Source organism: Pseudopodoces humilis, chromosome 8, assembly GCF_049639895.1.
Source record: "Pseudopodoces humilis isolate 2021_Gansu_Grassland_sample_001 chromosome 8, ASM4963989v1, whole genome shotgun sequence".
Classification (NCBI taxonomy): Eukaryota; Metazoa; Chordata; class Aves; order Passeriformes; family Paridae; genus Pseudopodoces; species Pseudopodoces humilis.
Genome location: NC_142207.1, coordinates 1824023 through 1849948, shown reverse-complemented (window position 1 = coordinate 1849948; position 25926 = coordinate 1824023). Strand labels below are relative to the sequence as shown.

General features: G+C 43.2%; 1 protein-coding gene across 1 annotated transcript in view; it reads left to right on the top strand.

The window, feature by feature from the left end:
• LYPD6B (LY6/PLAUR domain containing 6B) overlaps positions 1-3168 on the top strand; it is a 41493-nt gene extending 38325 nt beyond the window's left edge. Inside the window, exon 6 of the mRNA XM_088059040.1 lies at positions 1715-3168. Within this exon, the coding sequence (XP_087915166.1) occupies positions 1715-1882 (168 nt within the window). The 3' untranslated portion in view covers positions 1883-3168. The remainder of the gene's footprint in view (positions 1-1714) is intronic.
• Positions 3169-25926: the final 22758 nt, after the last annotated feature.

The following is a 25926-nucleotide window of genomic DNA, read 5'->3' as shown; positions in this document are numbered from 1 at the left end:
CTCTGCTCCTGTCCTACTCCTGCTCTGCTCCTGCTCTGCTCCTGCTCTGCTGCTGTCCTACTCCTGTCCTACTCCTGCTCTGCTCCTGCTCTGCTCCTGCTCTGCTCCTGTCCTGCTCCTGTCCTACTCCTGCTTTGCTCCTGCTCTGCTCCTGCTCTGCTCCTGTCCTGCTCCTGTCCTACTCCTGTCCTACTCCTGCCCTGCTCCTGCTACTCCTGCCCTACTCCTGTCCCACTACTACCCTGCTCCTGCTACTCCTGCTCTTCCTGCCCTGCTCCTGCTACTCCTGCCCTGCTCTTGCTACTCCTGCCTAACTCCTGCCTTACTCCTGCCCTTCTCCTTTCCTACTCCTGTCCTGCTCCTGCTATTCCTGCCCTGCTCCTGCCCCACTCCTGCTCTGTTCCTGCTACTCCTGCCCTACTCCTGGGCTGGAGCTGGCCAGCCCAGCTGAGCTCGGGAGGATGTGCCAAGAGCTGCTCTGCACTGGGATTTCTGCAGGAGAAGCAGGACCAAGCCCTCCTTCCTCCTTCCCTGTTCCCGCTGGGGTGGGAGGGGACAGCAACAACAACAACTCCCTCCTGGGAATTTTGGGTGCACCCAGGAGCTCGGGATTGGAGCTCTCAGGTTGGTTATGCAAGGCTCTGTTTGCCATTGGCCTAAGAGAGGCACGACTGAGTTTTTATTCCATGGGAAAAAGCCCAAACTGGTGTTTCCTCCCAGCCTTGGGATGATGGGGGGAAGTTTATTCTTAATAATCAAGCAAAACCCACCAGAGTTTTCGTCTCTGCTGTAAAATATTATCCATTAATTCCTAAATAGGAGCATGTGAAGATCAGTTCTGTTATTTTTAACATGAGCCATTTCAGACATCAAAAACAAAGCAGGCAAGAGCCATGTTAAATATCAGAGCATCTCAGAGTTTTATGAGCAAATTCCTATGATTCCAGCAGGTTTTGAGGGAATAAAACAACTCTGCATCCTGTCTCTTGCAGCATTTCCATAGAATTATAAAATCCCAGCCTGGTTTGGGTTGGAAGGGACCTTAAAGCTCGTCTTGTTCCAACCCTTAACCATGGGCAGGGATTTTATCTTTAAAAAGTTGTTGTGCCTTTGGATTGGATAAAAATTGGCATTATCTTCATTTATTCTCTTGGCTTTTCTAGCAAGGAGAATTGTGTTTGGATTCTCTCCTGGAAATCAGCTGTGGTGGTGCTTTGGTAGCCTTAGAAACTGAAACATGAAGTGGATTCAGCACGGGAAGCTGCACTGACCACAAAACCTTGAGGGAAAAACTGAGTGGGAACAAAAATTTTTAGAATTTTCAGAATTTTTCAGCTTCAAAAAGCTGAAACCTGAAAGGTTCCAGAGCATATTTTTCGTTCAGGTGTTGGAAAGGGAAGCTGTGTTTTCTGCAGTGCCACTGGGGCTGTGTGACATCCCACCTCAGCTTGGGGACACACCACGGGATGAGCGACTCCAGGAAAACTGCACTCCTGATTTGGAGAATTGATTCGTGGATATATCAGATTTTAGGATGATTTTTAGCATTTCTGCTCTACCTGCTGCCCCGGGCCAGGCTGCTGATGGCTCTGTCCGGCTCAACGCCGCGACGTTAAACGCGCATTTCTCTCTCAAAACCTCTCTGAATGAATCCCCGCTGAATTAATCACCCTGAATTAACAACCCTGAGTTAATCACCCTTTTCTCCCGCCAGGAATGCGTTTCCTGCTGCGAAGGAATGATCTGCAACGTGGAGATCCCCACCAACGCCACCAACGCGGTGTTTGCCGTGCTGCAGGCCCGCAGGACGGCCGGGGCCAGCCGGGACGTGCCCAGCGGGGCCCTGCTGGTGGCACTGGTGGCACTGGTGGCCCTGTCCTGACACAGCACCCTCAGAGCTGCTAGCACAGTCCCCCGGGCCAGGAACCTCCAGGATCTCCAAGGAGAAGTCAGTGATGTTCCTTCATCGCAGCAAATTTAAGGAAAGGCACATCCTGAACTCCTTGGATATTTTAGTGGGAATCCTTCCCCGTCAGTATTGAAAAGAATCCCCACAAAAACCCCCTGGTGGGTGGACTCGAGTTTTAATTCCCTTTTTTCTGAGAAAAAAGCACATTTTCTCACTTTTTTGGGCAGAACCATGACAATCACAATCAAAAGGAGCTTTGGATGGATGATGTGGAAAGGTGGAAAATGGATTTAAACCTTTTTTGTTCATAAACAGAGCTGAGTTTCTTGGCTTATCAAGGTGTGTTTGAGCTCACCTTGGTTTCATGGAGAACACTTGGTTTGCGTAGAAAACAAATACGAGGTTGGGTTTTTTTCTGCTTGGTCAGGGCTCTCATTTCCCCTGTCAATAATACCAAATTAAATCTTCCCTTTCTGTAAAATGTCTCATCCTCCCATTTTAAAGCTGTGGGAAATGTAGAATTCCTAAAAGTCCTGTTGGAGCACCTAGAGCAGAGTTCCTGATCTTCCAGACCGAAGGGATTATTTCCTTGCAATTGAGTCTCACCTCAGAATATCACAGAAATATCATTTTTGTGATTTTGGGGTATCACAACTTCGAAATCACAGCTTCATTATCTTAAAAATTCCAAGTGGGCACTTGGAATAAATAAGTGAACTTTTCTGTGTTCTCTCTTGATTTGCACAGGTTTTTCCCAGGAATATTATTGTCCTGATGGATGTTTTCAGGATTAAAATTGATTCAAAAAGGAGATTTGGAGCTGTTCCCTGAAAAAAAATTCGAGTAACTGCATTTTTAGCTTCTTTTACATCAATATTTTCTTAATTATTTGCTGCTTTATGTAACTAATTATATTTAGTCATAAAAAAAAAAAGATTTTGAAATCCTTCCAGGCTTGTTGACATTCCAAAATTCCCTCCACAATATTCTTGGAATGCAGAAAAGTGTCTGAGTTCAGTCTGTGGCTTCTGGATGGGCGATTGTGGAGCTGCAAAGTTTGGATGGAAAAGCTTTTTCCTTACCGAAGGAAAACGGTTCTCGATGTCTGAGTCAAGGTTTTCCAAGATCTGGATTCTTGTGCCATCCAGCAGGGCTGGAATTCTGCTCTGGAGCCAGGCTGGGAGAGCTGGGAATGTTCCCCTGGAGAAGGGAAGGAGAGCTTCCAGCACATTCCAGAACTTAAAGGAGCTCCAGGAGAGCTGGAGAGGGACTGGGGACAAGGGATGGAGGGACAGGACCCAGGGAATGGCTCCCACTGGGAAAGGGGAGATTTGGGTGGGATATTGGGAAGGAATTCCTGGCTGGGAGGGTGGGAAGAGGTTGGGATGGAATTCCCAGAGAAGCTGTGGCAGCTCCTGGATCCCTGGCAGTGTCCAAGGCCAGGCTGGAGCAGCTTGGGATGGTGGGAGGTATCCCTGGATGAACTGGGTGGGATTTAAGGTCCTTCCCAACCCATTCCAGGATTCTCTGGTGATCCCATAATTACCTTCATCCTTCTGCTCCATGAAGGATTTTTCCATATGAAAGGATTTTTTTTTTTCTAGTGGGCAAACCATTTCCAGGAATTCCTTAATCAGGTGGAAGTCGGCTCCCACATTTTGGGCCATCAGATTTTTCCTGGGTTTGCCTCTAAGCACAGATTGCTCCTGAATTCAGTTTTCTGGGAATAACAATCGCAAACTCAACGAGGCCTCCAAGTGCTCTGTGGCCTCATAGGAATTCCTGTAAATAATTCACAATAATTCACAATAATCTCAGTACTGAGGGTTTTTTTAATCTTGGAAATTCCATTCCAGAGCTTTTGGGAATGGCAGGAAGACCCTAAAAAACTGAGGGGCAGAGGGAATTGGCTGCAACAACAAGAAAATGACATTTCAGGAGGGAAATCTGTATCTTTTTCCTGGGTTGGATGATTTCTTTTTGTTTTCACTGGAAAGTGAAGAAATTTTGAAATGAAGATTTTAAACCTCATAAAATATCTCTGCTTTTGGGAAAGAATTGTTTGGGATAAACCCCAATAAATCTCCTGAAGGTTCAAGGATGCAACCTGGGCACGTGAAAGGATTTGATCTTGGATTTTACTTTTTAAAATCAAAGAATTTCCAAGAATGGAGAATTAAGGATGAGTTGAAATCGTTTGGATGCATCAATCCCTTCATTATCGTGATTTGGGATTATTTTTAATGGGGAATTAAATATGCAAATGCTGGTAATGCAATGCACAAAGAGGCACTTGGCAGAAGAAATACGGAATTTAAGAGGGAATATCAATTTTTTCCCTTTGCTTCATCTTTTTTTTTTCAGTGGAAAACCCTGCTTGGATTTGATGTTAAATGATGATTTTGTAGGAAAAAGGTTCTGAGAGCAGAGAAAAGAGTATTAAAATTCACCATATTTTTTTTTGGCAGGATTAATGACTGTACAGAAATCCCACCTTAATTCATTTATATAGAATGAATTTTTATATTAAATATTTTCAGGTATCGGCTGAATTTTCAGATCTTTGTCTGAAGAACTTAAAAAAGTATTATTTGATTTGATAAAACAAATTTTCAGTGATGTTTTTATCTCAGGTTGGGTTCAAATGTTGTAATTTAAATACGTTCCAATTTTCTTTTGATAAAACCAATTTTCACTGATGTCTTTATCTCAATTTGGGTCCAAATGTTGTAATTTAAATTACAGATGTAATTTAAATATATTCCAAATTTCTTTTGATAAAAACGATTTTCAGTGATGTTTTTATCTCAGTTTGGGGTCACAGATGTTGTAATTTAAATATATTCCACTTTTCATTGCCTGAATTCACCTCAGAACTTCGGGAATGATGTTTCTGTAAATCCATGAATTTTTGAAGCTGAAAATATTTCAGAAATAATGGCAAATCCATCAATTTGTGCATTTAAATGTATTTCTATGATATATAAATGCGTGTAATATGATTTTTATTTACATTGCACTGGACAACCTATAGAAAGTTTATTTTTAAAACTTAAATCCTGATAAATTCTTCATTATTCTGTGTTTGGATGTTTTCTGATTGCTGTGTAACTGCTTTAAATCTTCTCCAGCACTTTTAATAAAAAATATTCAAATATTTTCTGGTGGAGAGCGTTTCTGGCGACAAATATTGCTTTGTAAAATCTCAATTTAAATTAAATTCTGCCCTGACATCAGCATAATTTAAATTTCATTTTCTTTACTGTATCCCAGCAATATTTTTGGGAATATTTACCCTCCCTTTTTGAGGGTAATTTATCCTGTTAGAGACACTCCGTGCCCAGAGATATTTGAAAGGCTTGAAGAAAACTGAATTTTATTTGCAGTTTTAAAAATCTGATTTTTATTTTTCATTGCTAAAATAATTTTAATTGGAGTTTTGTAGTGTTTTCATGAAAAGAAAATGAAATTGTTCTGCTGTTGGCATCAAGGAGAGGCAAAAAAAGCAGCTGCAAGTGCAGGAAAGCAGAAAAGAAAAAAAATATTGAATATTCATAATTATTGGAGACTATTTAAAAGGGAAATTATTTAAAGGTTTAAAGGTCACCTCACAAAGTTCATTTGGGGTAATTTGTCCCAATTTTAGTGTTGGTTGTTGGGGATTTTTAGAGATATATTTATTTTTTAACAGATTGTGCAATAATTTAGGGGTTTTATAATTTGTGTTAATTTTGGTTAATTTTAATAGGTTTTATATGTTTTTTTTATTTTTGTAGTTTTTAATTTTTGGGGGAATTTTCAAATTCTTTATTTTTTGTACCTCACTTTTTTATACTGTTACTTCTTTGTGGTTTTTAACATATTCTATCTTTTTTTTCTTTCTTCTCCTTTTTAATCTTTTTTCTTACTTTTGGTTTTTGCTTCTTTTTTCTTTGTTTCCATCCCTTTTTTCCCCCTTTTTGGGTTGGTTTTAACCTCATTTTCTGATTTAACAGCTCAGTAAAGAGCAGTGGGGACATCCAATATCCACAAATATCCTGGAAATCCAAAAAAACATGGAAAACACTTTGGGAATTAAAACTGACCTGGGAATGGTGTCAGGGACAGGATTGGGATAATCTTGTTTCCTCCAGTGCTTTTCCCAGGTATTTAAATTTTCTTATTATTTTTAAGGCATAATAATAATAATAATAATAATAATAATAATAATAATAATAATAATAATAATAATAATAATAATAATAAATTAAATAATAAAACTATTCAATAATAATAGTGTAATAATTAATATTAGATATCCAATAATATATTATATATTTTATCTATTTTACATATAAATTATAGTATAAATGTAATTATTCACATTAATAATCTCTATTAAATCACTATTAATAAAACTAATAAATAAAAGACAACTTATTAATATTTTTATTAAATATTTACTAGTATTATATATGTAATGATGATGATTATGATGATGATTATTATTATTATTATTTTGTTTTCCTTTGTAGGATTTTTTAAATGTTTTGTGTGGTTTTTGTGGGTTTGGTTTTTCCACCTTATTAATGGTCTTGGGATATATTTGGGACAAGAAGAATTGGGAGAATTTCTGAAGAAGCAAATTTAATATGCAAAAAAACTTCAAATACATTTTTAGATGAGGTACCAAAGTCAGAAATGAAAGCTGTAATTAAATTAAGGTTTTGTTTCACACCAGAAAAGCAAATTTTAGGCTTCTGGGTCACTTCACACCTCTCAAGGTGAGGTCAGGAATTGGGGACAGATGAATTATTGCCTTAGGACTTTCCCTGGATTGGGATATTGCAAATCCCAGCCTGATTTTTGGGATCACTTGGGGATCAAGGCTGGCTCCTGTCTGTGCCTTGGCGCGTCCTGAAATTTGGTTAAAAAATTCAAAATCTTCGTGAAAATCACATTTTTTTAACAATTAAAATGAACATTGGTCACCATCTCTGGGCAGCTTCAATTTTATCTTCTCATCATTTCTGAGGAAATGTTCTTCTACTTTCCACTCGAGGAAATAGAAAGAATAAACTGAATTTTCTATTTTTGAAATTGTGATTTCACACAATCCCACCAGGATATCAGGGTTTGGCAGCCACTGTTCCTTTTGAAACCCCAAAATTGTCCTTTGCTCTTTGCTCTTTGTCTCCTTGGAGGATTTTTTAAGGTAAATTTAGTTTAGAGGAACAGAATTTTATTATAGAATATTATTATTATATTACAGAAATAGAATTTAATCATCATTTTGAGGAATATAATTTTATTATCATTTCTTGGTAAACCACTTTGTGCAGGCAAGTTTCAAAGGGCTGCTTGAACCCAATTTTGGTTTTCTTTTGGTGTTTCCTTCAGTTTGGTGCTGGGTGGTTTTCCATAGTTGGAAAATTGGGGAATGTCAGAGAATCCCAGACTGGTTTTGGAAGAGACCCTAAATCTCATATTTATGTCTGACATATCCATACATATCTGTATATTTATTATTCTGGAGCAGCCAGATTTTTCCTAAATGGAATTATCCAGTATTTATGAATTCAAAGTTGTGCTATTACTCTAAATCCATCTATGGGGAGATAATAAAATTAAACATAATTAGCTGGAGAGTAATGAGATTAAAAGGTTCTGGGGAACACCTGATCATTATTTTCATGTCAGTGAGAGAAATTTCCACCCTCTGTGACTTCCTTCTGTTCAGGCAGAAAATGCTGGGACTAATCCAGGTGTAAAAATTTGGCAAATCCAAGTTTAAAAATTTGACAAATCCAGGTTTAAAAGTTTGACAAACTCAGGTTAAAAATTTGGCAAGTTCAAGTTTAAAAATTTGGCTGGTCCAGGTTTAAAAGTTTGAGAAATCCAAATTTAGAAATTTGGCCAGTCCAGGTTTAAAAGTTTGACTAATCCAAGTTTAGAAATTTGGCTACTCCAGTTTAAAAATTTGGCTAATCCAGATTTAAAAATTTGCCTAGTCCAGGTTTAAAAGTTTGGCTAATCCAGGTTTAAAAATTTGACAAATCCTAATTTAGATGTTGGGCTACTCCAAATTTAAAAATTTGGCTAATCCCAATTTAAAGATTTGGCTAGTCCAGGTTTCAAAGTTTGACAAATCCAAGTTTAAAAATTTGGCTAATCCAGGTTTAAAAATTTGACAAATCCAGGTTTAAAAGTTTGGCTAATCCAGGTTTAAAAGTTTGACAAATCCAGGTTTAAAAGTTTGGCTAATCCAGGTTTCAAAATTTGACAAATCCAAGTTTAAAAGTTTGGCTAATCCAGGTTTAAAGTTTCCCTTTAACTTCAGCACTAAATGTCAAACCTCAGCGCTGCCAGAGGGTTCGGCTGAGTGACACTCAGCTCACAATTTATTTTTCTGGAATTTATTCCTTTCTGGGGGTGAATTATTTCCCCCAGTGCCCTTTTCTGCTGCTGCAGCCATAAATAAACTCTGCAGTCACATAAAACATGTCAAGATCCCCCAGCCTGGCTCCTGACACACAGCAATTCCACTTTTCTTCACGAGGACTATTAATAGTTCCTAATGACTGAAAGCTCTAAATCACAGCTGGGGCTGAGGGTTTTCAGCAGCTGAAATGTTCAATTCTAAAATTGACATTAACATTTTACAATCAGAATATGCCAAAATATCAAAGACCATAAAATCCCAGAGTGGTTTGGGCTGGAGGGACCTTAAAGTCCATTTTATTGCACCTTTTCCAGGGCAGGGACACCTTCCACAATCCCAGGTTGCTCCAGATGTTGAATTCCCCTTTATTCCCCTAATTTTAAGCAAAGTATTCAGGGATTTAAAAATATTATTCTTATTCTAATTTGTAGAGAGGCCAAGTCATCAGGTTTCTCTGCCTCCAGTGGCTCTGTTTCAATTTTATTTAAATTTCCAAAAGCTCCTGGGATCTCCCCTCTGAACATTCCTGAAAAGTTTTGGGTTAGGCTGAAATGTCACCATCAATGACCTTTGTAATTTCATTTCATGGGCTTTATATTTTTAATTCAAATGTTCTATTTCCTTATAATGCATTTTCTAAATACCTCTTTGTATTAAACTTCTTTCAGGCCAGACAGGGAATTACAAGGAAAACTCCAGAAAAATATCAGCTGCACATTTTTGCATCAAAAATTGGTCTCGGCCTGTGGCTGTAAATGAAACTTGAAAGGTCTGGGGGCTTTAAAGGAGAACTGAAATAGAAATTTCTTAATGGGAGCAGGGAAGATTATTGTTGTTAGGCTCAAATTAGACCTAAGAAAAAGAATCTAAAATAAGTGTGGAAAAAAAGGGAAATCCTGCTGGAAAAGGAGGATTGGGAAGATGCAGGAATAAGTGAAGGAGCGAGGAAAGGTGGGGAGCTGGTGGTGCCTGAGCTGTCCCTGCACAGCCTGGGGAGAGAGAGGCTCTGGAAGAGGCAATTACAGGGAAATTTGGGAATTATGGCAGAAGAGGAAAGGTGAAATACGTGAGGAAACTCAACTTGTGGAAATGTTCCTTAAAGCTGGTGGTGGGAACTGAAAATGCCCAGGGATTCGTCCTGGAATTCCAGGGTGGGAACTAGATGTGAAACCTGAAACTGCTTCAGCTGGGGCAGGGAGAGGAGAGCTTTGGGAAGGTGAGAGAGTGGGGGTCCTGGTTGTGACTGGGATCTGGGATTGCACATCCCAGTTTGGGATCTGGGTTTGCACATCCCAGTTTGGGATCTGGGTTTGCACATCCCAGTTTGGGATCTGAGTTTCCACATCCCAGTTTGGGATCTGAGTTTCCACATCCCAGTTTGGGATCTGAGTTTCCACATCCCAGTTTGGGATTAGTTTTGCCCGTCCCAGTAATGCCAACACTCAGGGGAGCAGAGTGCAGCTGGTGCTGCTCCCAGACACTTTAATTCCAGCAAAAGCTTTATCCAGAGGGAATTCCTGCTCTCCAGCAGGATGCTGGCTCTGCACAGGGAGCAGGACAATTTCCCATCTGTCAGCAGCCCATCCAGAGCTGTCATTATCCCTCAGCTTCCCTGCAACCGCTGTGGAATTTGCTGTCCTAAGGCGAGGAATTTCCGAGCTCCCCGATGTGACCCCCGGCCCTGGCTGCCATTCAGTCCTGTAAATCTCTCTGCCCTCAATCCAGCACTGCCAGATGATTTTGGAGATAGTAAAAGTGGCTGGATTTCAGTGGGTTTGGGGTTTTTTTTTGTTATTTTACTGTTGGGGAAAAAAAAAAAATAAAAGGTGGGAAGTAACTCTTTGGAGAAGGGTATCAGTGGTTTGGATAAAAGGATAATCTGATATCGGGATTAAAAAAAAGAAAAAGTTTCCATAAATATCCAGACTGCTGCTGAAACAGAGCCTAAACAGCATTCCAGGCATCTTTATGTCCATCAGGGTGTCTCATCCCAGAGCAGCTCCATCCCTCTGGCCTCCCCACGTGCTCTGATGGAAGCTCCAGAACCCTCCTCATCTTCATTCCCTTAATTTCTCCACCTCCTTCCCATCTGTCAGTTGCTTATTCCAATTTTTTGGCTTTTTCTTTTCATTCTGATGAGGCTGGAAGCTTTGAAACCCAACAGAAATACTTGCAGGCTCATTTCAGGCTCTTTTTGGGCTCATTTCAAGCTCTTTTTTGGCTCCTTTTGGGCCCTTTTCAGGCCCTTTTCACTCCCTTTTCAATCCCTTTTCACTGCATTTTAGGCCCTTTTCAGTTTTTTTTCTAAGCTCATTTTAAGCTCTTTTTAGGCTCTTTTTATGCCTTTTTCAGGCCCTTTTTAGGCCATTTTTAAGCTCTTTCCAGGCTCTTTTTAAGCTCTTTTCATCCTCTTTCCAGTCTCTTTTTGGGCCCGTTTCAGGTCTTTTCACTCCCTTTTTAGGCCCTTTTCAGGCTTTTTCTAAGCTCTTTTTAGGCCTTTTTCAGGCTCTTTTAAGGCCATTTTTGGCCTCTTTTCAGGCCCTTTTTAGGTTCTTTTCAGCCTCTTTCTAGGCTCTTTTTGGGCTATTTTCACTCCCTTTTTAGGCCCTTTTCAGGCTTTTTCTAAGCTCTTTTTAGGCCTTTTTCAGGCTCTTTTTAGGCCATTTTTGGCCTCTTTTCAGGCCCTTTTTAGGCTCTTTTCAGGCCCTTTTTAGGCTCTTTTCAGCCTCTTTCTAGGCTCTTTTTGGGCTTTTTTCACTCCCTTTTTAGGTCCTTTCCAGGCTCTTTTTAAGATCTTTTTATGCCCTTTTCAGGCCTTTTCCAGGCCCTTTTTAGGCCCTTTTTAAACTCTTTCCAGGCTCTTTTCAGGATCTTTTCAGCCTTTTTTTGGGTTTTTTTCAGCCTCTTTTTAGGCTCTTTTCAGCCTCTTTCTAGACATTTTTCAGGCTCTTTTTATGCCATTTTCAGGCCTTTCTTAGGCTGTTTTCAGACTTTTTTCTGGGCTCCTTTCAGGTCCTTTCCAGGCTTTTTTCAGGCTCTGTTAAAGCTCTATTCAGGCTCTATTCAGACTCTTTTAAAGCTCTTTTCAGACTCTTTTTAGGCTCTTTTTAGGGTCTGTGGGCTCTGGTTCCCAAATCCCAGATATATTCAGCAAGGACACGTGGGCTTTATCTGCTTTTTTCCCTGGCCAAAGCTGGGGGCCAACATCTCTCAAAAAGGGAAGAATTAATGTGGGGCCTCAGGCTAAAATCTCTCAGGTTTCCTTCTCCCTCACAAAGTGAAGCAAAAAGATCCATCTGCCAAAAAAAAACCAAAAAAACAACCCAAACTTCAGAATAAACTGGGAGGGTTGTAAGGAAAACTGCTTTGGAGGGGGGAGGGGGAAAAAAAAATCTATTTTTGTTTTATTCTCATGGCTTGCTTTGGTTTTTTCACCAGGAAGTGTCTCTGCAGGTTAAATAATAAATTTAAATAGAATATTTTTTCCAAATCCAATTTGTTTCTCCAAACTGCAACTCCTGGTGTTATTTTGTGCCTCTTTTATGGGATTTTATTAGGGATTTTTGGTCCATTTAACCAGATTTTACCTCACCCTGATGCCCAGATCCAGTTTTTTCAATCCCTGATACTCCCAAGGATTAAACAGTAATTTGACCTCTGGAAAAGCTTCTCCTCAAAAAGATTTTGTGGAAAAAATCCCTAAAATGAGTGTTTTGAATGCTTGGGTAATTCTAATTATTCTCCTACAGTTGCACTGTGTAATTCTGTCTATATTTGCTCTCTCTAAAGTCATATTTGTGTGTCAGAGGGGATATATTAGAAGGCAATAAGCCTGGTTTAATTAACAATTAATAAATGTAATTTTATGTTATAAATGTTAACAAAAAAATGTTCATAAAGAATAATGTTAAAATGTTAATAATGTATTATAAACAGATAAATATAAGACATATTTTATATCTAGGAACATTAAATAACTATAATAAGTATAAAATCAATAATAATATAGAAGTACAATATATAAATAATCTATAAATAAAATAAATAAAAATGTTTAAAATGTTAATAAATTTAAGATAATTAAGCCAGGGGACACAAGAAGCTGGACATGTTTGTCATCCCAGCCAGTTTTGTGTAACTGCTGGCATTAAAAATTTAAATTCTGAGACATTAAAGGGCCAAAATGTCCTTTGTGAACTAGAGAAGGGAGGGGGTGACTAAAATTCTCCTCACTTTCAATAACAAACAGGTTGAATTTTGAAGTTGCTGGAGTTTATATTTTACAGTAACCTTAAAACTCCCCCAAAATATCAAATCCACCTTTCCAGGCTGGTCCGTGGTCTGTAAATCAGGGAGAAAATTTGGAATGTTGCCCAGGGAGAGTAAAAATCACCATAATTTCTATTAATCCACAGGGTTTTATTGCTGAAGCTGCCAGAGGTGCATGAAGAGCAGATTTTGGAGTGGTTTAAGCTGATGACTGATCCTGCCTGGGTTCAAAGGGGAGAACCAGCAGGAACACGAAATTCCTGGCAAATAAACCCAGAGCAATTTGTCTCACATGAAAAGCTTGGCTGGCTTTGTCCCCCTGCCTCTGATTGTCCCCAGCCTTGACCCAACAACACAAGTATCACCCAAAATCCAGTGAAAACTACCAAGAAGGGGATGAATTTGAATTTTTTTTGATTTTTATTTTTTTCTTCAGTTCCAATCCAAGGTCAAGGCGTGCTGGGGAAGAGCTGGGATGATCCCGAGGGATGGCAGAGCTGGATGTCACCCTGCTCCTGGGGGCAAGCACCTGCCTGGGAATTGAAGCTCGAAAGTGCACAGCAATTACATCAAATTTGCTCAACTTTTCCCCGTATCCACTGAAATCTAAGAGAGCAGGAATGTGCCATTGGACATTGGGATGATGGAACCCTCGATAGGCCTCAATGGCTCTGTGTTTCCTGCCTGGATCCCCTCAGCATTCCCATTGTTAGCCTGAACTCGATAAATTCACGGAGATGGAGCCCGTGGGAGGCTGTTTGCACACAGGGGATTGTGGTTTTCCTCCTGCCCAGCCACACCAAATCCATATTTTTCATTCTAATTAGAGATTGGATAATTTCCCTGATTTTATTTATAACCTGGAATGCCTTTAAACCCCTCAAACCTGCTCCTGGTGGGGAGGGGTGATCCCAGAGCTGCTGATTTCCCAAAGTGGTGTAACCCTAGCGTTGGGCACTGATAGGGGGCAACAATGGCGTTATTCATGCCGGGTTCGGGGACCGAAAATGAGTTTGAAGTGGCTGAAAATGATGAAAGGGGCTGCCCTGCTGGCTTGGGGAAAATCAGGGCTGGGCTCTGCTCCACAAGGATGGAGGAAAAGGGATTTGGTGGGGGGAAAATGGCATTTTTCATTCCAGGGAAGCAAGATCCACTGCTGGCTGTTCAGCAGTTTCCTCAGTGAAAATCAGATACGTTGAATATATTTCTGTATTTAATGATATGCTGGACCAATGTATATTGGTGTTAATCCTTTGTGCTTCCAAGCAGCTTTTCCCTCCACCCCTTCCCATTTGGGATCTTGGTTCTTTGGGATGTCAGAGCCAAAACTCCTGATTTCGCTCTGGATGATGGCACCACCTCTGCCTTCCCTCTCGCTGTGAAATCCAGGCTGGATCCTGAAGGTATGAGTTCCAAAAATCCACGGGAACGAGAATTTCCTTTCTGTTGGCAGGTTTGGGGCTCAAACTCCTGGAGGAAGGAGAGGGCCTGAGCATCTCCACCATGGAATTCCATGCCACAGGAAGTTTGTGTTTAGTTAAGACCAGCTTTGCACAGGCTCTGGCTTTGCAGAAATGCAGTTTGGTCAGGGCCTAATTTACAATCTAAAGGGAAGAATAAATCCCCCTCTTTGACAGTTCGCTGGAAATTTCCAGGAGATTTTTGGAATGAAGGTTTTTCAACACTCACCAAAACCTTCACCTATGAATCAGTTCAGGCTGAGGGAAGGATTTTTAAATGTGAGCAGTGTTTGATTATGGGACAACGTCTCCTTCTCTTAAAATGCCCCTCCACTTGGGGTCCAGGAAAATAGGATTGACTCCTAAATCTTGCAAGAATACTTCCATAAATTCCCCCACTCATATGATATCACCCATAAATCATTTTGCACGAGCAAATTGCTCTTGGAGGCATTTTGTTTCATGTTCCCCTTCCCCCCCTCCAGTTTCTGCCATCAATCATGAAGACAGCGATCTCTTTCCAGCCTTTCAGATTAACAAGATAAATTATTCACTAATGCGTTGGAAAAACAAGTTAGAACTCCCAAACACTGCTTGGAGTGTCCTGCACCCCTGGAAAAGGGCTGGGACTGCTGAGCCTTGTAAAGTTGCTCTCAAAGTCTGGTTTGAGGAGTTTTTGCTGCACTTGGAGTGTCCAGGGCCAGGTTGGACGGGGTTTGGAGGAACCTGGGATGGGGGAAGGTGTCCAAGGGAATGGGATGAGCTTCAAGGTCCTTTCCTACCCAGCCCATTCCATGTCCCTTGTCAACATCTAAGGAACTTTTCCCTATGATTCTGTCAGGAAATGTCCGTGGGTTGAACAGCTCCCACCCTCAGACTTTTCTCTGATGTTGTGAGGTTTGAGCTCTGCTCCTTCTCCTTCCTCCCTCTGATGTTTTTCCTTCTCTGCTGGTTAAGCCCCTTTCTGTTTCTCTTTTTCCTGCCCTGTCCTAAATCCGTGACATGGGAGGATGTGGGCAGCAGGCTCTGGAGAGCAGGAGAGGGAGGTGGAACTCAAGGAAAAGCAGGAGGAAGAATGTGAGCCTGAGGGACTTGGGGAAGATCAGGATCACCAGGGCTCTTCTCCCTTTCCAATGAATCTGTTCCAGTTTCCAGCTGGACTGAACTGGACTGAATTCCAACCTAAAACCACACTGGGAGCAAGGAATGGTTTGGGTTGGAAGAGACCTTAAAATTCATCCCATTCCACCCCTGCCATGAACAGGGAAACTTCCACTCTCCCATGGTGCTCCAAACCCCATCCAGCCTGGCCTTGGACACTTCCAGGGATCCAGAGGACCTTGGGAGCTTCACCTCATTCCCATTCCTGATTAAAATCCTTGGCTCTCCCATTTTTGAGCCACAGCTGCTGCTGTTTGCCAGAGCTTTAATGATCCTTGAAAAGAGAATTTATTTTTTTTTTTTTCAGCCGTTGAATATTCTGTGGAATGAAGTCATCTTGGTGATGAGAATTTTTCTGGGATGAAAACAGTCCGGAGAAAATGAGTTTCCACTGTGCTATTTTAGGAACAGAATCATTCAAGTGGCAGCTAATGAGCTTGAAAACGTGCCAAAAAAAGTTATCGGCAGGAAAAGGTGCGAAAAGGGGTTTGACTCCCACAGGTTTCCACTTCCAAGGAAGCAGTAAATCACAGGCACCATTTGAGATTTGGAGCGAAGATTTGAAAAAAATAATTAAATCTGAATTTTTAATACTCCGGGAAGAACCGCAAAAGCCCGTTTTGAATTTTTTTTTAAGATACCTGTGCATTCCAAGAGGGGGAAAAAAAAAATTGGGAAAGCAGCACTTTTGCCAAGGGGGGGAAAAAAAATTGGGAAAGCAGCAGTTTTGCAAACCCTCTGGAGTCAAGGGCTGGATTTGAGCGGATTGTGCGGGTTGGGAGCGTTCTGTGTTGCCCAGTTACTATCGGGGAGCGTTTGTGGGAGATCTCATCTCGCATTCCTCCCTGCTCCTGTGGATCCCTGCTTCTCCCAGCTGAGGGATTTATCTCTGCCCTGATGCAATTTTCCAGCTCCTCTGGTTTCTGTGAGGAGCAGACGGCTCGGCTCCGTGCCTGGGACGCGAAAGGGTCCTGGGGAGGGAACAGAGAGGAGAAATTGTGTTTATCCTGCCTTATAAATCCGTCCAAATATTGCCAAATATTCCAAGAATTGCAGTATTCAGAAGGATTTATGAGAAAAGATGAACACAATTTGTAAGGATTGGTGTTCTTGATTATAACACCAACCTGGTAAATGAGAGGATTCCTTGGAACAGCTGTAATGCCACAACTCTCATTGAAATTCCCTAGAAATTGCTATTAATTTAGGGGAAAAAATGTGAAGTTGTTGTTATAAATATAGTTTTTATATTATATAATATTGTATATATGCTAGAGATGGAGGGAAAGGACACAGGGAATGGCTTCCCACTGCCAGAGGGCAGGGTTAAATAAGATATTGGGAAGGAATTCCTGACTGGGAGGGTGGGGAGGGGCTGGGCTGGGATTCCCAGAGCAGCTGTGGCTGCCCCTGGATCCCTGGCAGTGTCCAAGGCCGGGTTGGACAGGGCTGGGAGCAGCCTGGGATGGTGGAAGGTGTCCCTGCCATGGCAGGGGGATGGAATGGGATGAGCTTTAAGATCCCTTAGAACCCAAACCAGTCTGGAATTCTGCTCAGAACCGCTTCCAGAGCAGGAACTCACCAGTGAATGTCCCAGCTTTCCCCTCCAGCCTGGTTTGATGTCAGTGCCAGGAGCCCGAGGGGAGCCAGGGTCCAGCTGTGGCTCAGCACTGAGCTGGGTGAGGGGAACAAGGTGGGCACCTTCTCCTGGATCCCAGGGCTGAGTGAGGAAAAGGAAATGGCCGAGGGATCTGGGATCAAACCCTGCCAGCAGGACACTCAGCCTGGATTGCATCACTTAAATCACAGAAAAACCCTCTGAGCTCATCAAGTCCAGCCACTGCCCAGGCCACCCCTGACTGTGTCCCCATGGCTTTGTTATCCCTGCAGGGATGGGGACTCCACCACTCCTGGAGCCTTGACACCGAATTTGTATCCCAGAAACTCCCTGGAACAGCAGGATGAAAACACAGCTGGGCTTTCAGAGCTCTGTCACAGTCAGTTCTCACCACAAGAGTGAAATAACTGCATCAAATCTGTCCAGGCCATCTTCGCCTTCCAATTCCCAAAGTTTATCTCATCCTCTCTCATCAAGATTCCTTTTCAGCCAGCTTGGGAGCAGCTTAAAGGGAAATTAAGGAAACAAAGATGGGATCTTGGAGCGACATCTCTTAATGAGCCCTCTCAGGCTCTGGAAATTTCTCATTAACTCACAGCGAGCGCAGACTTCCAAAATTGCACAAAAGTTTTCTGCCCTAGCCCATAAACAGTCTGTGCTTAGGGTCCCCCACATTGTCTCCATCTTCTTGGCTTCTTCCCAAAGCAGCTTCTTTTGGCACGCTGGAGCTGATGGGAATGATCTTGTAGGAAGAACAAAGTGCATTTTTTTTTTTCCAAAGGAAATAATAAATCTGCTGTGGGCTTTCAAAGCCAGCTGACATCATCAGCAAGGGAGGTTTTTTTGTGTATTTTGAGAATGTTGGGAGAACACAGATGTTGTTGGACCGTTTGCATCTTAACTCTAAAGACTCTAAGCATTTCCCAATGGATTTTCTTTTTTATTTTGTTTACTTTCTTTTTTTTTTCCTAAATTAAGCTAAAAAAAAAAAATTGATGGAATTTAATTCTAGGGGGGAAAAAGAAATAGAGGTATTTATTTTATTTTCACAGAATCCCAGGATGTTTTGGGGTAGAAGGGAAGTTAAAGTTGATCCCATTCCACCCCTGCCATGGGCAGGGACACCTTCCACTATCCCAAGGTGCTCCAAGCCCCGTGCAACCCGGCCTTGGACATTCCAGGGATGGATCATCCATAGCTCTGGTTGATGCTAAATGAATTTTATTGCTGGAGTGCTTCAATTCCAGGTGGAAAGAGATAAAAACAGCAAGGAATCCTTAAAAGTTGTCCAGCACCCTTTAGGAGCTCTCCTGTGTTTACGTTTTTCTGCCAATCCGAGAGGGAGAGGGACTGGAATACCGAGCTTCATTCCCGATTTTCCACCAGAAATTCCACAAAGCCTCCAACCCCACCTCTCTTTATTATTAGTTTATTAGCTCCTTATTAGTTTTCCCTCTAGGAATTAAAGTCCTGGTGTTGCTGGGAGTTAATCAGAGGCAAACAGAGTCTGTCTCATTCCTTCTTTGGTAAAAACAAAAGAAGATTGTGGGGAAAAGATAAACCCCTTTTTACACCATTAATTTTCTTTTTTTTTTTTTTTTGTTTCTTTATTTCATTCTTTCCCCAGCTGCTGCTGATCCAGAAGTGCTCCTTCCATGGAGCATTTTCCATCCAGCAAAAAGTCTCACAGCTGGAGTTCCTACACTCGCTCCCTGCCTCTGGAATTTTCTTCCTGGCCCGGGAAAACCTGGCAGAGCAGGATAAACACCCTGTGAGTTGTTGGCTGAGATCTTGTTCTTGTTGGGCACGTTAAAAGTGGAGTTTAGAAACTGTGGGGTGTTGTTCAAACAGACCACACACCTCAAAATCTCCAACCCCATCCTTGAACATTTCCACATTCCCACATCTTCTTAGGGCAACCTGGAATTGTTTTTCTGTGTTTATGTTGCCCCTGTGCCCTTGAAATATTCTGATTTTTTTCCCTCCAACTTTCCTTCACCTGCCCATCTTTTTCACCTCACTCTTGAAATATTTCCTTGTTTATTTGAGGTATTTTTTTTTTAATTGGACTAGAGATGTGTTAAGTTTTGTTCTATCCCCCAGTTTCTCTCACAGGGATGTCCAAGAGGAATTGTATTTAGGAATTATCATGGAAAATTAAGGGATGTGCTGAACTCCTTTTATTTTTGAGGTGCTTTGCTGGCTGGAGTGTTAAACTGGGTGGAATTAGAATTCATAATTATCAGATTTTTTTCCCTCTATTCAAATGATTCTTAAACCAGGAAGCCTGAAGGGAAATGAGGGAGACAGGAATTCCCAGTTTATCCCGTTCTTCCTAAAATGCTGGGATTTAATGACACGTTTCCAGTTTTACTACTGGGAAAATAGTCAAATGCTGGGGACCAGCAACACCACCAAGGATTTTTCCTTTTATTCCTCCTGCAGGACTGGAAAATTCAGTCTTTAAACTGCTCCTTCTGGCTCCGAGTATCTGTTGAAGGTTATTAAATGTTGTTAATTATGTCACTAATTCCAGGTGAAAGAAACCCAGGACTGTTCGGGCATGCAGGAACCTCAACCCCACGTTTGCAATTTCCCTGTAAAACACCAAAAGCTTGGGATTCACCTCCAAGGGGTGATCACAGGATCTTCTCCCAAAGGACTCCTCTTGGTGGAATTTTGGTGGTGAATTTTGAGCTCAACCCAAATTCAATATTTTGATGGTGTTCCTTGGATGTGAATTTTAATATTTTGATGTCGGTTTTGGGCTTTTCCTTGCTGGCAGTGCTGGGTCATGGTGGTGCTCCCTGGGGCCAGCACACAAACACCTCAATTCCTGAGGTTTGGAGGAGTTTGGGGACACCTGGAGGGTCATAATTTGGAAGATTTCGGGATGAAGCTCTGGGGTTTTTGGGATTCCAGCACATGGGTCATGTCCATCCTCTTATCCACCAAATCCTCCTCAGGGCTGCTTCAACACCCAGCCCCAAGGTGCTTTGTCCTCCAAAATCTCAGTCTAAATCCCCAAGTTTATAGAAAATAATTCCTCCTTTGGGGATCACCTGCAAGAACCGAACTGCTTTTCCAGGAACACCAAATTCTGGGTGCTCTTTACTTCAGCAAAACTTTAAATGGAATTAAAACTGGCAGAAGGCTTTAAAAAAAAAAAAAAAAAGGATACAGCAAAATTGAATTTAGTCATTTAGTCAGATATGTTTTATTTGATGCTGATAGAGGAGAGCTATAAATAGTAATAATAAGTTATTCTTAACAGCAGAATTACTGATCTGAGACACAGATAAAGCCCAGCTTTGTGCTAGACTGGACTAAGTCTGGTGAACACAGAGAATGAAATTATTACAATCCCAGTTTAGCTCTTTCCTCAGCATTTATGGGGAATTTGAGGAATCCTTTCCAGCAGCTGCTAAAAAAATCAGCTTTCATCTCCCTCAGCCATGAGCTGAGCATTCATGAAGCATCCCGAGCCAGAAATGAATCAAATCCATTGAAAGCTGGCCCAGAACCCAAGGGCTGAGCTGCAGATCCCGTGAGACAGCGATGGGGCTCATTCCTGGCCACTTAGGGAGCGTCTGAAGAGGTGGGAAAACGAAAATCTATTTTTACTGGGTGCCCAAAGGCAGAGCCACAGCCCTCAGAGCCATTCCTGAAGGAGCAGATGTGGGACAACCCCGGGATTTACCAGCAGAGCTAAAGTTGCCCTCTCTGAGCTCTAATTCTTTGGTGTAATATTTTAAATTAATGAGTTAATAATTGCTGTTAATAACTAACTGGCTTTTGATGCTCCAGGATTTTCCCAGTTTGGCTTGAGACACCCCAGCACTTACTGGGCTGTTCTGGTTAATCCTGCCCCCAATATCCCAAATCAGAGCTCAGACTCATTTGGGGCCTGGCTGCTCCTCGGAAGAAATGTCTTTCCCAAAGAATCACACAGATTTTTTATTTATTTATTGTTTTTTTGAGTGCTTGACACCAATTACTCCTTTAATCCTCACCTCTGCATGGCAGTCTTGAAACACTTCATGATTTATTTTGTGAGTGAGGTGGTTTCAGGAGCTGTTTTCACAGCGGGGTTGCACACAAAGGTTTGAAATCCCTCTGTGCACGCACAGGCAGGGAGGGGTTCACTCCCCTGGATCCTGATGGAATAAATTGATCCATCTAAACCCCTCCTCAACGAGACATTTTGACCTCCTAATCTCCCTGAAGGAACACAAGGTTTATGTAGCTTTCCCCAAGACTTCTAATCCCCATTCTGGGTTGGCATTTCTCGATTTCTGTCAAACTTTTCATCTTCCTGGTGCTGTCTCAGAGCCTCTCTGCTCCTTTCCGCCGAAGCTCCTCGTTGGGATGATTCACAGCCCTGACAGCAGCAGACAGGTTGTTCTGTTCCTGGGATCTGTGGGGATAAATATGGAAATAATTAGGGTGTGTTATTAAACCCCATGCGTCAGGTGAGGGTTTTTGTTCTGATGGATGATTTGAGCTGAGTCAGGAGGGTGTCTCTGCTAGCAATGCTCAGGGTCTGTTCCACTCTTCTAATCTCTAGAAGGAGATTTCTTTTCCCTGACCATTTATTTTTGGGATGAGGTCGGCTGCCACCTCCCTCTGTAGAGAGCCACTGAATATTTGCTGTGCCTCAGCCACTTCTACAGCTGCCACCTGATAAGGGAGATGCTTCCTCTCACCAAAAGAGCGGAGATGAAATTGGATTTTAGGAAGGAATTCTTCCCTGTGAGAGAGGTGAGGCCCTGGCACAGAATTCCCAGAGCAGCTGGGGCTGCCCCTGGATCCCTGGGAGTGTCCAAGGCCGGGCTGGAGCAGCCTGGGATGGTGGGAGGTGTCCCTGCTCATGGCAGGGGTGGGATGGGGTGGGATTTAAAGCCTCTCCCAACCCAAAGCAGTCTGGATTCTGGAATTCTTGGCCCAAGCAATACCCTGTCTCTTTCTGGGGCTGCCGTGGCTTCTTTCCCACACGGAATTCCCAGTTCCTGCTCTCTCCATCCCAATCCCTGCTCAGCACTGAACTCTCGGCCTCCACACCCAGCCCTGACTCAGTCCTGACACCCAGATCTGCCTTTCAAATCTCTTCACAGTCCAGAACCACCTCCTGCAGCAGGGCAAGGACAAGGATCGTCCTCTGCCCACACAGGGACTTGTTCTTTACCCCCTCAAAGCTTTTCCCAAACCTCATTTATTCATCCTGTTCTTCTAGGCCTCCTTCCAGTAATTTTTTCACGTCCTCCTCCAGCCTTTATCTGAATTTTGGGGCACAGTGGTTGGAGGAGGTCTGTCCTTGACCCTGTCTCGGTGCTCAATTCTACAGCATTTTTCATGCAAAAGCCAAAGGAATTTTTTAAAATTGATATTTATGCTTTAGTAACCCTAAGAGGAAAGCATGGACCTCTCCAAGATGCTGTGTAGTAATAATAATAATAATAATAATAATAATAAGAAGAAGAAGAAGAAGAAGAAGAAGAAGTACTAGTAATAATAATAAGTGATTAATTCCAAATTTGGGTCAGATTTTGCAGCTTTTTCAGGGGTGTGATCAATCTTTATGTCAACAGAGCAAATTTTAGGTAAAGGTTCTTCCTCCAGAGGGTTGTGGGGCACTGGCACTGATCCCCTGGGAATGGGCAAAGCCCCAAGGCTGCCAGAGCTCCAGGAATGTTTGGACAATGCTCCCAGGAAGGATTTTGAGTATCCTGTGCAGGGCCAGGGCTTGGACAGGACGATCCTTGTGGATCCCTTCCAGCTCAGGATATTTTGGGATTCTCTGGTTATAAATGGAACTAGAGGAGAGAACGCGCGGCAGAGCTCAGAGAGGTCAGGAGCGCCTCAGACCTGCGTGAGGGAGGTTCCTTTTTGGAGATGCTCTTCCCAAAAACACTGGAAGAGGAAGCAGGAGCAGCAGGGAGCAGGAAAGACCGGTGGAACCCTTGATTTGTGTGCTGGGAGTGAGGATGGCAGTGGGAGAGAGCCGGTGGAGCTTCTCCCAAGAGCATTCCTGCTTCCCTGAGCAGCCTTCAGCTGGCAGCCAGCGCTGATTTCATAGTAATGATTTATTTATTTTATTTCTTTTTTTTTAATGAATTGGTGCTTAGACTGTTTTGAATACTTTCTGTTTGGAATACTTTCTGCATGACTAATGAATGTCCCGAAATGAATTAAGTTGTGCTGTTAAACTTCAGCCTGTGTGTACAAACCGCCCTTCTTCCACGTTTTATCTTGGAATTCTCGGGGAGGGGGCATCGCCTGTTATCTAAAAGCCACTTAGCCGAGCTGAGATGTGATGTCACGGTCTGGAAATACGTGGGGCGTTTTGAGCTCAGCCTGCCGAGACACAGACGTGACTTCGGTGTGATAAACCTCATTAACGCCCTTAAAAGCTGCGGGCAGCAGAGATAACAAAACCCCGCTGGAAGCTGGCACGAGATGAAACCCCGCAGCCTCGCAGCCGGAGTTTTGCTTGGATAAAGCTTTCCTGGAAGCCTGTGCTGGGATCAGCCGGTGATTCAGCGCCGGGGAGACGCTCCCGGCTGGAGCAGGGAGCTGGAATTCGCTCTCCGCTGACCCTCGGGAAGAGCAGCAGCATCAGCCCCGCAGAGCGGAAAAACGGGAATAAGGTAATCCCGTTTTGGGGCTGGAATGTTTGTGTCACTCCCGGCTCGCCGGATTCCTCTCCTTCACGGCTGCTAATTCCCTGTGCTTTTGAACTCATCCTTTGCTATCTATAGTTATTTTTTTCCAACCCCGCTCCCGGAACGAAGAGGAGCAGGATAACCGATTGTTTGATCTGTCCATCCCAGCCCGGAATAACGCAGCACCTCGTTTTTAATGAAGCACGAAGGAAAGCTGGAGCTCAGCACAATTCCCTGCCCGCCGGAGATCCTAATCTCTCCTTCCCAGCAGAGCAGAGCGGGCACTCCATGAGCCGGACCCGGCAGGGAGGCGATCCCAGCCCGCTCCCGCATCCCTGGATCCCGCATTCCCGGATCCCACATCCCTGGATCCGGCATCCCTGGATCACGCATTCCCGGCTCCAGCATTCCCGGCTCCAGCATTCCCGGCTCCCGCATTCCCGGATCCCGCATCCCCGGATCCCGCATCCCCGGATCCCGCATCCCCGGATCCCGCATTCCCGGATCCCGCATTCCCGGCTCCCGGGCTGCCCCGGCCGCCGAGGGAACGATGGAAAATCCCTGAACCAGCGGCTGGAAAATCCTTGCGGCAAAGGTGCGTCCCTGTCTCTGTTTAAACTCCCAAATGCCTTCTTTCTACCACTTTTCCTCATTGTTTCCCCCATTGTTTCCCCCATTGTTTTCCCTGTCGCTACAGCGAAAAAAAGCGATTATTTTTAAGTCGGGAAGTCACTCGGGTTGACACGTGCTTAGCAAAACAAACCCGTGCCTGTGTGGGGTTAAAGGGAAAATGTCCATTTTTCCTGCCTCCAGCCCTGGCTCGGCGATTCCAGCTGGATTTGGGCGCTCCTCGCTCCGCTCCAGGAGCAGAAGCGGCTCCAAGTTTGCGGCGGGATGAGCCCCGGGGGGAGCTGGAGGGATTTTCGCCTTTGGAAGCCGCCCTTCCCTTCCAAACACCCCCTTCTCCCACCAAATTCCCATTTTTTGGGGGGTCACAGCCGCCGGAGAGGGCTCTGCTGGTGTTTTTGGCTCCGGAGAGGCGATGGAGGCGCTCCCGGGGCTGGTCCTGCCCCGCTCCCCAGCGGGGCTCTGGGGTTTGGCAGGAGACTGGGACTGTGATTATCATTATTTTTAATTTTTTATTTTATTTTTTTTGAGAGCCTCTCTATGAAAATGGGGCTCTTCACAAGTTGTTTTCCGAATGGAAGCAAAGGGAATAATTATATTTGTTGCGGGTAAAAGAGAATCACGGTGCTGCTGCTAAAGAGCTTCCTGCTATTCTTTCCTGTTAATTAAAAAACGCTGCTCTCTAAAAAAATCATGGAATATTTTGGTTGGAAAGGATCTTAAAGTTCATCCCATTCCAATCCCTGCTGTGGGCAGGGACGCCTTCCACTGGTTGCTCCAAGCCCCATCCAGCCGAGTTTTGGACTAAATTCAATTAAAAATTAAATTGATTTCATAGATAAATAATTGTGATTCCAGTTGTAGCCAGTGTGTGTGCTCTTTCCTGCTAAAATGGAGAGAACATTATCAATTTCTTGATAATTATTAAATTCAATTCTTAAACATCACTTGCCAGTACAATGAGCTGAACAATTCTTTTCCATAGCCACATAATTTCTCCTGTATTTGGGGAATTTTTACTTGGCAATGGGCATGGATAGGTGTGAAAACCTGCCCAAATTGTGGGAGTCCCTGCCGGAATATCCATCGTTTGTAATCCACGTTGGTTGATTTTTCCAGTGTCAGGATTCCAGGCTGTGGTTAATTTTTTTAAAATCAAGATTCATTTTAAGGCCACACCAGCCCCTGGGCTGATGGATTGGGAACTTCCAGTGGGCAGAGCTGGCACAATAAATGTATTTTCTATATAAAAAATAATTATTCTGTTGCTTCAGAGAGCTCGTTCTGTGGGAATTGTTGTAAAGCACAGTGATCCTGGTGGGAAGAGGGTGGAAATCCGCAGTGTGACCATTAACACACCTTTAGAACAACCTCTGCTGGATTTATCCCTGTTTTTAATGCTGTGGAAAAGCTGTTTTGCACCGAGATGGGAGGACCAGGCTGGCTCAGAGCTGCTGGTGGTGTCAGGGGGTCAGGCTGGCTCCGCATCCCTCTCCAGCCTCGCGGAATCCAGCGGATTTCAGAGCTGTGCATTATTTTCCTGCTGTGGAAACTCACTGTTGGCATTCCCTCTGCAACTAGTGCTGCAAGCAGCACAGGAAAATACGAAATTTTCCATTTTTGCTTGATTGTGCTCAGTGCCGAGCTTGCAGGGTCCAGCTCTGCGAGGGACGAGGCGTGGGGATGGGGTTTCTCCACCAGATCCGTGTTTTCTCAGCGGCGGAACGAGCTAAAAACAAATCCTCGGTGAGACAAATGATCTCAAAATGATTTAGCTCATTAGGGCTGCTGGGATAAAA